The 12,543-nt window shown below is 46.7% G+C and overlaps 1 protein-coding gene across 1 annotated transcript in view; it reads right to left on the reverse strand.

Annotated features, from left to right (window-relative positions):
- Nucleotides 1-4,746: 4,746 nt before the first annotated feature.
- Nucleotides 4,747-12,543, reverse strand: part of LOC117734678 (pyruvate dehydrogenase (acetyl-transferring) kinase isozyme 2, mitochondrial-like) — a 7,930-nt gene continuing 133 nt past the window's right edge. Inside the window, exons 1-11 of the mRNA XM_034538912.1 lie at nucleotides 12,362-12,543; nucleotides 11,531-11,672; nucleotides 10,526-10,597; nucleotides 10,207-10,394; nucleotides 10,015-10,104; nucleotides 8,313-8,390; nucleotides 8,134-8,210; nucleotides 7,430-7,528; nucleotides 6,504-6,614; nucleotides 6,307-6,420; nucleotides 4,747-6,161 (exon numbers count right to left, since the gene is read on the reverse strand). The exon at nucleotides 12,362-12,543 is cut by the window's right edge and continues 133 nt beyond it. Of these exons, the coding sequence (XP_034394803.1) occupies nucleotides 6,018-6,161; nucleotides 6,307-6,420; nucleotides 6,504-6,614; nucleotides 7,430-7,528; nucleotides 8,134-8,210; nucleotides 8,313-8,390; nucleotides 10,015-10,104; nucleotides 10,207-10,394; nucleotides 10,526-10,597; nucleotides 11,531-11,672; nucleotides 12,362-12,491 (1,245 nt within the window). The 5' untranslated portion in view covers nucleotides 12,492-12,543 and the 3' untranslated portion in view covers nucleotides 4,747-6,017. The remainder of the gene's footprint in view (nucleotides 6,162-6,306; nucleotides 6,421-6,503; nucleotides 6,615-7,429; nucleotides 7,529-8,133; nucleotides 8,211-8,312; nucleotides 8,391-10,014; nucleotides 10,105-10,206; nucleotides 10,395-10,525; nucleotides 10,598-11,530; nucleotides 11,673-12,361) is intronic.

Below are 12,543 nucleotides of genomic sequence, written 5' to 3' on the forward strand. Positions count from 1 at the left end.
GCCAGTACAGCAGTAGTTTTCCAATCTACTTAGTGTAGCTGTGTAGTTTTAGTACGTGACTTAACAAAAACATTCTAATGCATTTTATTAATAAAACTTGCCTCATTGACTCATTTCAGAAGATTTGTTTATTAACTTTGAACAGTTCTCTTAAAGGCGAGTAACAATATATATATTACATATATATTTAAATTTGCCTGATTTAAATTTAACATTTAAATCAGGCAAAGCGGCAAAATGCATCACAAGCCCAGTTTCACATTTAACTTAACTGTAAAACACATAATTAAAATGTAGTGTGCGATTAAATCTACCATTGTCAACAACCTTGTGGGATGGACTGAAATTAGATGTGTATACTTTCATTTTTATGATCTAGCTACTTCAGTTAATTCCATCTGGCTGATTTGGGTCCTGGGGCATGTATGAGAGTCAGCCTCTCCTTAACTAAATGTTCCTGAAAACCAAGAGCGTTCATCAATTTTTCATATTTCCTTTTAATTCAACTCTGTATATCCCTGTCCGATTTCCTCTCTTTAATGTCCTTTGTAAATATGATGCAATGACGAGCTGATCTGTTGATCTTCTTGATACTTATTGTTTGAATACTTTTTGTTGTTACTATTAATGAGAGAAAAAAATGCATAACATCAACGATTGCTGGGCACCAAAAATGTTTAGGCTAGAAAACGTTCGAGCCACCAGCTAACTGCTAGCGCAACTGTTGCAACTAGTAAAGTTAACGTAAAAACAGCACAACAACAACTCTTCGCTTGGCGGCAGATGGAACAGGAAGATTACCCAACATTCATTGCGCCTCGCCGGAGTCCTAGCATGGGGCTTATGCTAGCCAAACCAATATTGTCTCTAACCATCCATCAAAAACCAACCAAAACCTCTAATGGGACGCGTCCAGGAGGCATCCTGACTAGATGCCCGAACCACCTCAGCTGACTCCTTTCGACACGAAGGAGCAGCGACTCGACTCCAAGCTCCCCCCTGATGTCCGAGCTCCTTACCCTATCTCTAAGGCTGAGCCCGGCCACCCTACAGAGGAAGCTCATTTTGGCCGCTTGTATCCGAGATCTCGTTCTTTCGGTCACGACCCAGAGTTCGTGACCATAGTGGAGGGAGCAATCCGCCGGTTTCCGGCAGAGCACCATGGCCTCAGATTTGGAGGTGCTAACTCTCCCTGCCGCTTCGCACTCGGCTGCAAAACGCCCCAGTGAATGCTGGAGGTCACAGTCCGAGGAGGCAAACCACATCATCCGCAAACAGCAGAAAGGCGATCCCGAGACTCCCGAACCGGATCCTCTCCGCCCCCTGGCTGGGCCTAGATATCCTTTCTGTGAAGGTCACGAACAGGACCGGTGATAAAGGGCAGCCCTGGCGGAGGCCAACACCCACCGGGAACATGTCTGACTTACCACCGAGGAGATGAACACAGCTCCTACTGCAGGCGTACAGAGACCGGATGGCCCGTGCCAACGGGTCCGGCACCCCATACTCCCGCAGCACCCCCCACAAAAAACCCAGAGGGACCCAGTCGAAAGCCTTCTCCAGGTCTACAAAGCACATGTAAACTGGTTGGGCAAACTCCCAGGACCCCTCCAGTAATCTTGCGAGGGTAAAGAGCTGGTCCACTGTTCCACGACCGGGACGGAATCCGCACTGTTCGTCTTGAATCTGAGGTTCGACAAGCGGTCGGAGCCTCCTCTCCAGCACCCTGGCATAAGCTTTTCCCGGGAGGCTGAGCAGTGTGATACCACGATAGTTCGAGCACACTCTCCGGTCCCCCTTCTTGAAGATGGGAACCACCACCCCGGTCTGCCAGTCCATGGGCACTGTTCCCGACCCCCATGCGACACTGAAAAGGTGTGTCAACCAAGACAGCCCAACAATGTCCAGCGCTTTCAGCATCTCAGGGCGGATCTCATCCACCCCTGGCGCCTTGCCACCAAGGAGCTTTTTGACTACCTTAGCGACCTCTGCCAGGGATATGGGTGAAACCACCCCAAAGTCTTCCGGCGCTGCCCCCTCTCTGGGGGACATGTTGGCCGGGTTTAGGAGTTCCTCAAAGTGCTCTTTCCACCGCCCGACGATGTCCCCATTCCAGGTCAGCAGTTCCCCCCCCCCTGATGAGAACAGCCTGGGGTAGACCCTGCTTTCCCTTCCTGAGCCGTCGGATGGTTTGCCAGAACTTCCTTGAGGCCAACCGAAAGTCCTTCTCCATGGCCTCCCCGAACTCCTCCCATGCCCGAGTTTTAGCCTCCGCGACCATCGCCGCTGCAGCCCTTCTGGCCCGCCGGTACCCGTCAGCTGCTTCAGGAGACCCCTGGGCCAGCCAGGCCCGAAAGGCCTCCTTCTTCAGTTTGACGGCTTTCCTCACCCCCGGTGTCCACCACCGGGTTCTCGGGTTGCCGCCACGGCAGGCACCGATGACCTTCCGGCCACAGCCCCGAGCAGCCGCGTCCACAATAGAGGCTTTGAACAAGGTCCACTCGGATTCCATGTCCCCAGCCTCCCTCGGGATTTGTGAGAAGTTCTTCCGAGGTGGGAGTTGAAGACCTCCCGGACAGGATCCTCTGCCAGACGTTCCCAGTTCACCCTCACTACACGTTTGGGCTTGCCAGGTCTTTCTAGCCGAGTCCCCCGCCATCTGATCCAACTTACCACCAGATGGTGATCAGTTGACAGCTCTGCTCCTCTCTTCATCCGAGTGTCCAAGACATACGGCCGCAGATCAGATGATACGATTACAAAGTCGATCATTGATCTCCGGCCTAAGGTGTTCTGGTACCAGGTACACTTATGAGCTACCTTATGTTCGAACATGGTGTTCGTTATGGACAAACTGTGGCTAGTACAGAAGTCCAACAACAAAACACCATTCGGGTTCAGATCGGGCAAGCCGTTCCTCCCAATCACGCCCCCCCAGGTTTCTCTGTCATTGCCCACGTGAGCGTTGAAGTCTCCCAGGAGAACTATGGAGTCGGCAGGCGGCGCCCTTTCCAGGACCCCTCCCACCGACTCCAAGAAGGCCGGATACTCCGAAATGCTGTTCGGTGCATAAGCACAAACAACAGTCAGAGCCTTACTCCCCGCAACCCGTAGGTGCAGGGAGGCGACCCTCTTGTTCCCCGGGGAAAACTCCAACACAGCGGCGCTCAGCCGGGGGCTCGTGAGTATCCCCACTCCCGCCCGGCGCCTCTCACCCTGGGCAACTCCAGAAAAGGACAAAGTCCAACCCTTCTCCAGGAGCTTGGTTCCAGAGCCCATGCTGTGCGTGGAGGTGAGCCCAACTATATCTAGCTGGTACCGCTCCACCTCCTGCACCAGCTCCGGCTCTTTCCCCGCTAGTGAGGTGACGTTCCACGTCCCTAGAGCTAGTCTATGCCGCCGGCGATCGGCCCGTCCAGGTCTCCCGCCTTGCCCGCTGCCCGGTCTACATAGCACCCGACCCCGATAATTCTCCCTGCGGGTGGTGGGTCCACAGGGTGACTGCTGCTCCATGATGTTTTTTCGGGCTGAGCCCGACCGAGCCCCATGGGCGAAAGCCCGGCCACCAGACGCTCGCCGACGAGCTCCCCTCCTGGGTCTGGCTCCGGGAGGGTGCCCCGGTTTCCCTTGTCCGGGCAAGGTAGCTTCAGTCCGTGGGCTGCTTATCATCAGGGTGTATTGAACCGCTCTTAGTCTGGGCTCTCCCCCGAGACCTGTTTGCCTTGGGAGACCCTACCAGGGGCTGATGCCCCGGACAACATAGCTCCAAGGATCACTGAGCCACTCAAACTCCTCCACCACGTTAAGGTGGCGATTCATAGGAGGAGCTGGCGATTCATAGGAGGAGCTGATTCATAGGAGTGTCTCTAACCTTTTATTTATATATATATATATATATATATATATATATTTATATATATTTATATATATATATATATATATATATATATATATATATATATATATATATATATATATATATTCAGCATGGACCTGATTGGCCGATAGCCGTGCCACCTGATAGCATCCTCATGGGAGGGATGGGAGCGCTGTACAAAAAGACCACAGGTGAGCACCTGGAACAATGGAAGCCAACAAAGCAGCTTCACAAACATGCCATTGTGATTATTTCTTTATGTTTAAAATGTGCTCTGTTCTGATTTTCCATGTCAAATCGACCTTTTTGGAAATATATTGATTGATTTTGCAACGTGGAAAGAAACAAATTAATTTCAGCGGTGTTCAGTACGCTCTGGTCTCGTGTTTGGTTGAGCACAGCAGTGTGTAAATGTTTCAAAGCGAATCAGATTGTGTGCCATACAGGGACACAACTGGGTTTTTACAAATTATTGTGTAATTCTGAATGAAGAATTTAATTTAGCTAAATATCTGAGGGGTTCTACTCATGTGTGGTCGTGTGAGTTGTGTGCAGCAGCTTTTGACAAGTGAGACTGTTTTCAAAATTGTAAAATCTGGAACAAGGAAAGGTTTTGGTCTCTTGGTCACACGTCATATTCTTCCAATTTGTATTCACCTTGAGAGTATTTAACCGCAAAGTTATGTAATTTCTATAAAGTAAAGGAAATTCACTAGTTCAGTTAAGCTGGAAAAGTAAAAATAGAACAAAGATCATTTGTACACTTCACCACATGGGGTCGCTGTCTGGTCATTCATCTGACCTGAACAAACCCTTTTTCATGCCTTCCTTTCAGAAGACTCATTGTGAGAGTTTATATGACGCACACACTATTATGAACGGTTTACTTCAAATATACAATAGAAAAGAGGCACTTCCCATCACACACACACTGTAGTTTGGACCCATTACAGGTCTTCAACAACAAACTGATTAAGGTGCATTCCACACTTTTATCGAAGCCGATTAATGGATAACCAGAAGACAAGTTTACATAACTCTTTGACATTGTGACAGTTCCTGCTGAACTCTAACTGGATGATCCTTAATCAGTGTCTGTCAGTAACTGTGCAGTGATTCAAGCAAAGACTTACTTAGTCAATTTGTACAAGACATGTAAAACAACAACACAAGTTTGCATTGTATGGCCCTGACTGATTCACTAACAGTCAACACATTCTCTGCCAACTTGTCAAATACTGAAGCCGAGTGTCTGGCCCTTTACTCTTTAAACTATAGTACCCCTTAAGCATCAGTTTTCTTGTCACATCCTGTTTGTTACATGCATAAGTTCTCTTTTCAAAATAAACTTCCAATGTGGCTTTATTTAATTTTTTTAGGTTTACTTGCGCTACACAAGTATTTGGTTTGGTTTAGTGAAAGATTGTGATTTGGGATAAAATAAGTATTTGAACTACTTAACTTAGCAACGGGCTTAAGCTAAGGACTGAGAGACGTTGAGGGTCACAGACCAAAGCTTTGATATTTGACATGTTTGATTTGAGAACGGCTGTAATAAAAAGACGAAATGTTCCGTTTCGAAGAAAACAAACCACACTTCTCTGTTAGACAGGTACTGTCTAACAGAGCATTACGCAGGCACTTTCAAACCTAAAGACCTGATTGGCTGGAAAGCCCCATAAAATAACTTCATTAGAAGGAATCACAAAACAGGTCTCCAATGTTTGATGTTTTCACACATCCCAATGCTGGTCGGATAATGTCCACCATAAGGTATGTTCTTCAAATTGTTCAGCCCTACTATTAGCTCATTTCACTGCTCAATCTTGCTTTCTGGATTTCCACCACTGCGTCTTTGATTATCTGCCATCTTAAATGTCAACCTTGTTCTTCTCTTTATCTAAACCACACGTAAAGAAAAAAAAAAGAGGGAGGTCCAATGAAGAAGATGCTCCGGGAATCCAGGGAATTCCCAGACAATCCCAGACAGCAGGTGCTCTGTCTTGTCACCTCGGCTCAGGTCAACCGTCTGGGTAATAGTTCTGGTCCCACAACGCCGCCCCGTCTCTTGACGTACATTTTGTTCATGGTCAGCTTGTGAGGGTTTGTGGCAGAAGTCGTGTCACAGGTCATGGCCAAATCACTTGGAAGTGCGGTACACAGCAAGGTCCAGTGGCTCCTTGGAGGGAACGCACCAATCGTCCGCCTCCAAACTCAGCTTGTAGTGACGCAATGTAGTCTTGTTGAACACTGGCAACCTCTCCACCGAGTCCTTCGACAAGGCCTAGAGATGGACACGGAGACTAGACGGTCAATGCATGCATGCTACAGCGATAACAAGCAAATTAGGCTAACAAGGTTAAATATTTGACTGGTTTATGGTCCTGAAACCAATGCATGTGTGTGTGTGTGTGTCAACAGTATATTACCTTCAGGTATATGACCGCGTCAGTGCCATGACCCTCCATGGAGTAGAGCTGCAAGTCTCCCTGGAAATAGCGAGTGTAGAGGCGAGAGATGGGCAGACCATAGCCAAACCCCGCCTGCACACAAACACAGCTTTTAGCTTTTCTCATGTATTCACATTGTGGTTTATTGTGTGTTTGTGTGTGTGCGAGTTGCTCACCAGTGGAGCTCTGTGTTTGTCTCCTATGGAGGGTCTGGGAGCCGTGGAGTACATGTAGCTGAACAGACGCTCCGTCTTCCTAAAGGGGACGCCGCCTCCTCTGTCACTCATCTGGGGAGGGATGGAGATTGCCGAGACGTTAAAGGGAGAGTTTGTGTATTTTGAAGTTTGGTTGTACATGGTACTCGTCCATAATCAGTGCATTATCTAAAGTGGACGGCGGTTACCAGCATTGAAGCTAAGCACGGGGACATCAGCAAAATGAATTTTGGCCACCTCAGTTTAAGTCTACGCTATATTTAGAATATGTTCACCGCTTTAGCTTGTTGTCTCACCTTCAGTTTGGTTCGCCGTCAGACAGTAACTTTTAAACTTTTTAGGTGACTAAAATACTTTTTCTGCTGCTCTCCCAGAGCTGTGTGTGTGTGTGTGTGTGGGGGGGGGGGGGAGAAAGAAAATTCATTCTACTCTTTCTTTTCATAGCTATTTCAACAATCATCACAAAATCACCTTAGACATACTTACTATTAGTGTGGCTGTAGTACAGGGAGGATTACTGTGTTTTTTCAGATTTATGAAGTTTGAGTTGAGCCAACTCTATTTCTATTCTTGGTTTGAGAATTTGGGCCATTCAAGTAACACCTCTCTTGTTCTTTCAACCAGCAACATTCCAGAAAGCTTAGTATTCATCTCTGCTGATGCTTTCTGGGGTTTTATGAATGGTATCGGCTCGCCTTGCTCTCAGTAGGGCTTGGGTCCATGCAGTGCACCAGAAGTACAGAACAAAAGTGTGATTCGAGAGAATGAAGAAACATCGCCAGCATATTGCGCAAGTTGCAATTGGTCTGCTCACTTCATATTTTTTATGTGAATTAAAGGCTTGTGACGATGTAAGCGTTACATCAATATTTAGTAGAGTCACTCACCTGGATTGACAAGTCCTCTCCACCAAGAGCAACCATGACTTTGATGGGTGGGAGGGTCGTGCTAGTCTCCTGGTTCTCAATGGTTGCCCTCATGGCATTCTACAAAGAGGAAAAATTAAAGTTTATCAGCTGTTGGGACCAATGCATGACTCATTCAGTTTTTATATATATATATATCTCAAAGGAAGTTCAATGTATTCTAAAACCCATACTGAACGGAAATTTCACTTTTGGAATATTGATTAATTTGGGCTCAATGTAGCTACTATGGTACAGTTAATGGTTTGTGTTAAGCTAACATTAGCAGTCTTTCATTTTTTTTTTCCGCCCAACAACAAGAGAAGGGACGCAGAAGACGGCAAAAACAATGTCTGATCAGCCATCTCCGACAATAAATACATCACACACTCGTCTGATCAGGGCCTTCGAGAATACAGATGTTTAACTGAAAGCTTGTGTTACAACCATTGGACATGAAGCTGCATTATGGTAAATATAGGATCCAGTGCATATGAAGTTTGAGCCATGCTATGGACTAAAAGTCACTTTATCTCTGCCTGTGCCGAAACTATTTTATACAATAAAAGAAAAAAAATCTGTCACTCCCAAGTCCTCCATCTTAATGGAAATGCAATACTAGTTATTATTCCATACTACTGTATAGAGTATAACATATATAGTGCAGATGCAGTATAATGCATTACCTTGAAGAGTTCAAAGAGCATATGGTATAGGTGAGATGGGACGTAAGAGATGTGGATGGGCTCTCTATTGTTGTTGGCTAGGGGAGGAAAACAACAGTCAACGACTAAACGCACACACATATTAGCGATGGATTAAAAAAAACTGGTAGTGTGTGTTTTGATGCGTGTGCGTGCGTCACCATTCATCTGCCTCAGCTCCAGCTCTGGTGCTCCCAGGTAATACTGCTCACACAGCAACTTAGCGCTCTCATAGGCATCTAGAGTAGGGAAGAAAAAAAAAAAAAAAAATGATAAATGTGATAAATACAAGTTCATCATCAGTACACACATCCTGGTTGATAAGTGTGTTGGATCACAACTAGCTGAGAACCCACGGTGCCATGAGGAGAACATGCTAACTCCGACAGAAGGCCCATCTTGCACTAGATCATGAAATAGTTCCGTTGATGAAATAATTAGCAATGAAAACACATTCTGCGCTTCTGTAATGGAAAATGTAGGGCATGGCTCAGGTTTATCATTAGGGCATGGCTCAGGTTTATCATTAGGGCATGGCTCAGGTTTATCGTTAGGGCATGGCTCAGGCTTATATTAGGGCATGGCCCAGGTTTATCGTTAGGGCATGGCTCAGGTTTATCGTTAGGGCATGGCTCAGGTTTATCATTAGGGCATGGCTCAGGTTTATCATTAGGGCATGGTCCAGGTTTATCGTTAGGGCATGGCTCAGGTTTATCATTAGGGCATGGCTCAGGTTTATCATTAGGGCATGGCCCAGGTTTATCGTTAGGGCATGGCTCAGGTTTATCGTTAGGGCATGGCTCAGGTTTATCATTAGGGCATGGCTCAGGTTTATCATTAGGGCATGGCCCAGGTTTATCATTAGGGCATGGCCCAGGTTTATCATTAGGGCATGGCCCAGGTTTATCGTTAGGGCATGGCTCAGGTTTATCATTAGGGCATGGCTCAGGTTTATCGTTAGGGCATGGCTCAGGCTTATATTAGGGCATGGTCCAGGTTTATCGTTAGGGCATGGCTCAGGTTTATCATTAGGGCATGGCTCAGGTTTATCGTTAGGGCATGGCTCAGGTTTATCGTTAGGGCATGGTCCAGGTTTATCGTTAGGGCATGGCTCAGGTTTATCGTTAGGGCATGGCTCAGGTTTATCGTTAGGGCATGGCCCAGGTTTATCATTAGGGCATGGCTCAGGTTTATCATTAGGGCATGGCCCAGGTTTATCGTTAGGGCATGGCCCAGGTTTATCGTTAGGGCATGGCCCAGGTTTATCGTTAGGGCACGGCTCAGGTTTATCGTTAGGGCACGGCTCAGGTTTATCGTTAGGGCACGGCTCAGGTTTATCGTTAGGGCACGTCTCAGGTTTATCGTTAGGGCACGGCTCAGGTTTATCGTTAGTTATCTCCTTTTGTATAAATTCATGTCCCATCAATGCACATTGGTAACTTTGCTTCTTCCCCGGAGTCTTGTGCTTTCTCACAGGTTCCATGGATCGTGGTGACATCTGGACAAAGATGCACAGCATCTTTGTCTCTCCCCTCCCTCCCTCAACCCAACCTGTCAAGGCTGTTTGCCGTCCACCTCGAGCCTGCTAAAGGTTTCTACCTGTTGAAAGGAGAGTTTTCTGCCTTGCCACTGCTGCTCATGGGGAAATGTTAGAGCGCATTATAGAGCGCGGTCTAGAACTGCTCTATAGGCAAAGTGTCTGAAATAGGATTAAATCTGTTTTGATATGATGCCACATAAATATAACCGACTTGACTTGTAATGAGAACATCATGGAATTAATTCATTAATAAGATATAAACCTAATTACCACGGTTCGAAACCACCCATGACTCCCTCCCTCTCTCCCCTCCTTCCTCTTACCTCGCACAACTTCTGACACGTCACATATGGAGTCGATACAGCCAATGGTGTTGGGGTGGGCGGGGTTTGTATTGCCGTTGAAGACTAGCGCTGCAAGAGAGTCGATGAGGAGGAAATAGTTGTAATTCGAGCATGACTTTAAGGTAGTGTGTTTGTTTGTTTGTTTGTTTGTTTGTTTGTGTGTCCGCTCACTGTGCTGGTTGATGAGCATGCGGATGGAGATGCGACTGGTGTAGAAGCGGTCCAGGAAGTACTGGATGTTGTGGTCGGTAACAGCGTCCCGACGGCTGAAAGCATCTTTATACTCAATGATTCCCTGAGCCATGGTTGGAACCACCTCGTTGTGCCGGTTCCTAATGGACTCCAAGACCTCCACGAACCTGGGATTGGCGAGCAGTGCGAGTGAAGAGGGGAGGAAATAGGACGAGCACCGGACAGAGGAAGAAAGCAGAGACTAAGTTAAAGTTGAGCTTGAAACGTTAACCTGTCCAGATTTGTGTGCTACACTTACATCTCAAGGACTCTGTGGTCATCAGGGCTCTTGTCCAGAAACTCCAGGATCTCCATCAGGCTCTGGGTGTACCTGAGGAGAACATAAACACCAGCACTGGTTGGACACACATGTGATCACATTAATACAGGCTGCAGCCCGGTGGTATTAGCTGAACATTCCTCTGGGCAAGCGCCACAGAAAATTAGAAGGGGGGAGAGGTAAACACCACCATCCAACACCGCCCTCGATGCATGACACATGTGTTGTTGTCATTCAAATAAAAATAACTCCAACGTGACTGATTCTCGGAGATGACCCCCCCATTCCCCACAGCAGATCACTTCCCAAAAACGTTAACTTTATGTGCCCACAGCAAGGAGGTCAAAGATCACACTTTCACGACAAAAGATGGAACAAGTCTTGGATTAGCCTCAAAACTTCGAGAATAAATCAAACCAGTGTCAAATGCCGCCTTACGGAATTACAGCTGGCGCTCGAAACGCTGCTATCAAACATCCACTGGGTAAAAGTGTCTCATTTGATTAACGGGTATAGAATCTTTCAGCATCCTTCATAGTTGCTACTTTCTAACGGATGACGCTGAAAGCGTGACTGTGTATGCCTTGAAAGTCAACAGCAAGCGGGCAGGACGAGGAGACAGACGCAGAGGAAGAAGTAGTAAGGCGGGGGTTAGATGGGGAACTGGGACAAAGTTCAACCCCCCTCCTCCTCCTCCTGCTCTGTAATGTAAGAGCTGATAATATCCTGGCCCCGCTGAGTGACGTTGTTGGCTGTTCATCGCCAACAACGTCACTCTCTTAACAACGGAGTGTGGAAAAAGCCGTTATGAAAGTGCTTTGGAAGTGAAAACATGGAAACATTCTTTAAAAAGGCGGAATGTACTTTTGTTACTTTTTATTATACTAAATTCCTTTTGGTTAAAGAAAAAACGCTCAGGTAATACAATATTTTGACTTGAGTTGGCAAGTCATATAACCCTTCAGTGACATGTCGGTGCCTCACCAGCTGTGCAGCATCTGGACTGAGGGCGTGGCCAGCAGCCGGTCCGGCAGCACCTCGATCTCCTTCATGATGTTGGACAAGCGGACTGGAAGCTCCTGTCGCAGGAAGACGAACGATGTGCGCTCACAGGCATTGGTGGAACCTGCAGCACGGAGCACAAGGGGATTACAAACCAACGGGAAAGTACTTTTGCACTGGTTTGACAAAATAGTCTTAACTCAATGTCCACTTTCAACCGCATCTCATTGTCTTGGTGAGAAATTGAGATGGCTTAGTTTTCATTCAGTGACCTACGGGAACTATAGGATTTGGGCCATGAGGAAGGTTGTGTACAGTGTACAATACATCTTAAGATAACTTCTAATCTGCCAGTGAAATAAACATCAATACAGCCGTGATACAGAAACAGAACGGTTGTCCATGAACTACTGCTTCCAGGTGGGACTTTTATTTACCTGTTCAGTAAACTACTAATAATATTTCGGGGGACGGCTAATAAAAACTAAGAATAATAAAACATGTTTTAAACTCCCCTGCTCTTCCACAATGTCATGCTGCTCTACCGTCAGTCAGTCGGAAGATATAGCATGTTTTTGTATTTTAGTAATTTGTTTACAGTCCCTAACGGAAGTCATTGCCATCATCATCATCACTGTGAACATGAGCAGCAGCAGTAATGTTACCACAGCCCTGATAATCATCACTGGGGATCACCAAGGTCCTCACTAGACACGTGCATACACAAATATATGAATCAAACAAACAAACGTGTTTGTGCTAGAGCATAGGTCTGGTTCATAAACACAAACACGGTGACGCAGGAGCACTCACCGAAATCCAAGAACTGCTTCATGGAGAGCGGAGAGGGGGAGAACTTGGAGAAGTGGTCGACGTGTTTGGGCACGTTCACCCGCACCGCCGTCTTCACCAGGGACCGGACCAACCTCATTGTACCCGTCATCCTCAAAACACAACAACAATTCCTTGAGTGACAGTTGATGGGCGAAGTCGAG

Source organism: Cyclopterus lumpus, chromosome 8 (genome assembly GCF_009769545.1).
Source record: "Cyclopterus lumpus isolate fCycLum1 chromosome 8, fCycLum1.pri, whole genome shotgun sequence".
In the NCBI taxonomy this organism is placed as follows: Eukaryota; Metazoa; Chordata; class Actinopteri; order Perciformes; family Cyclopteridae; genus Cyclopterus; species Cyclopterus lumpus.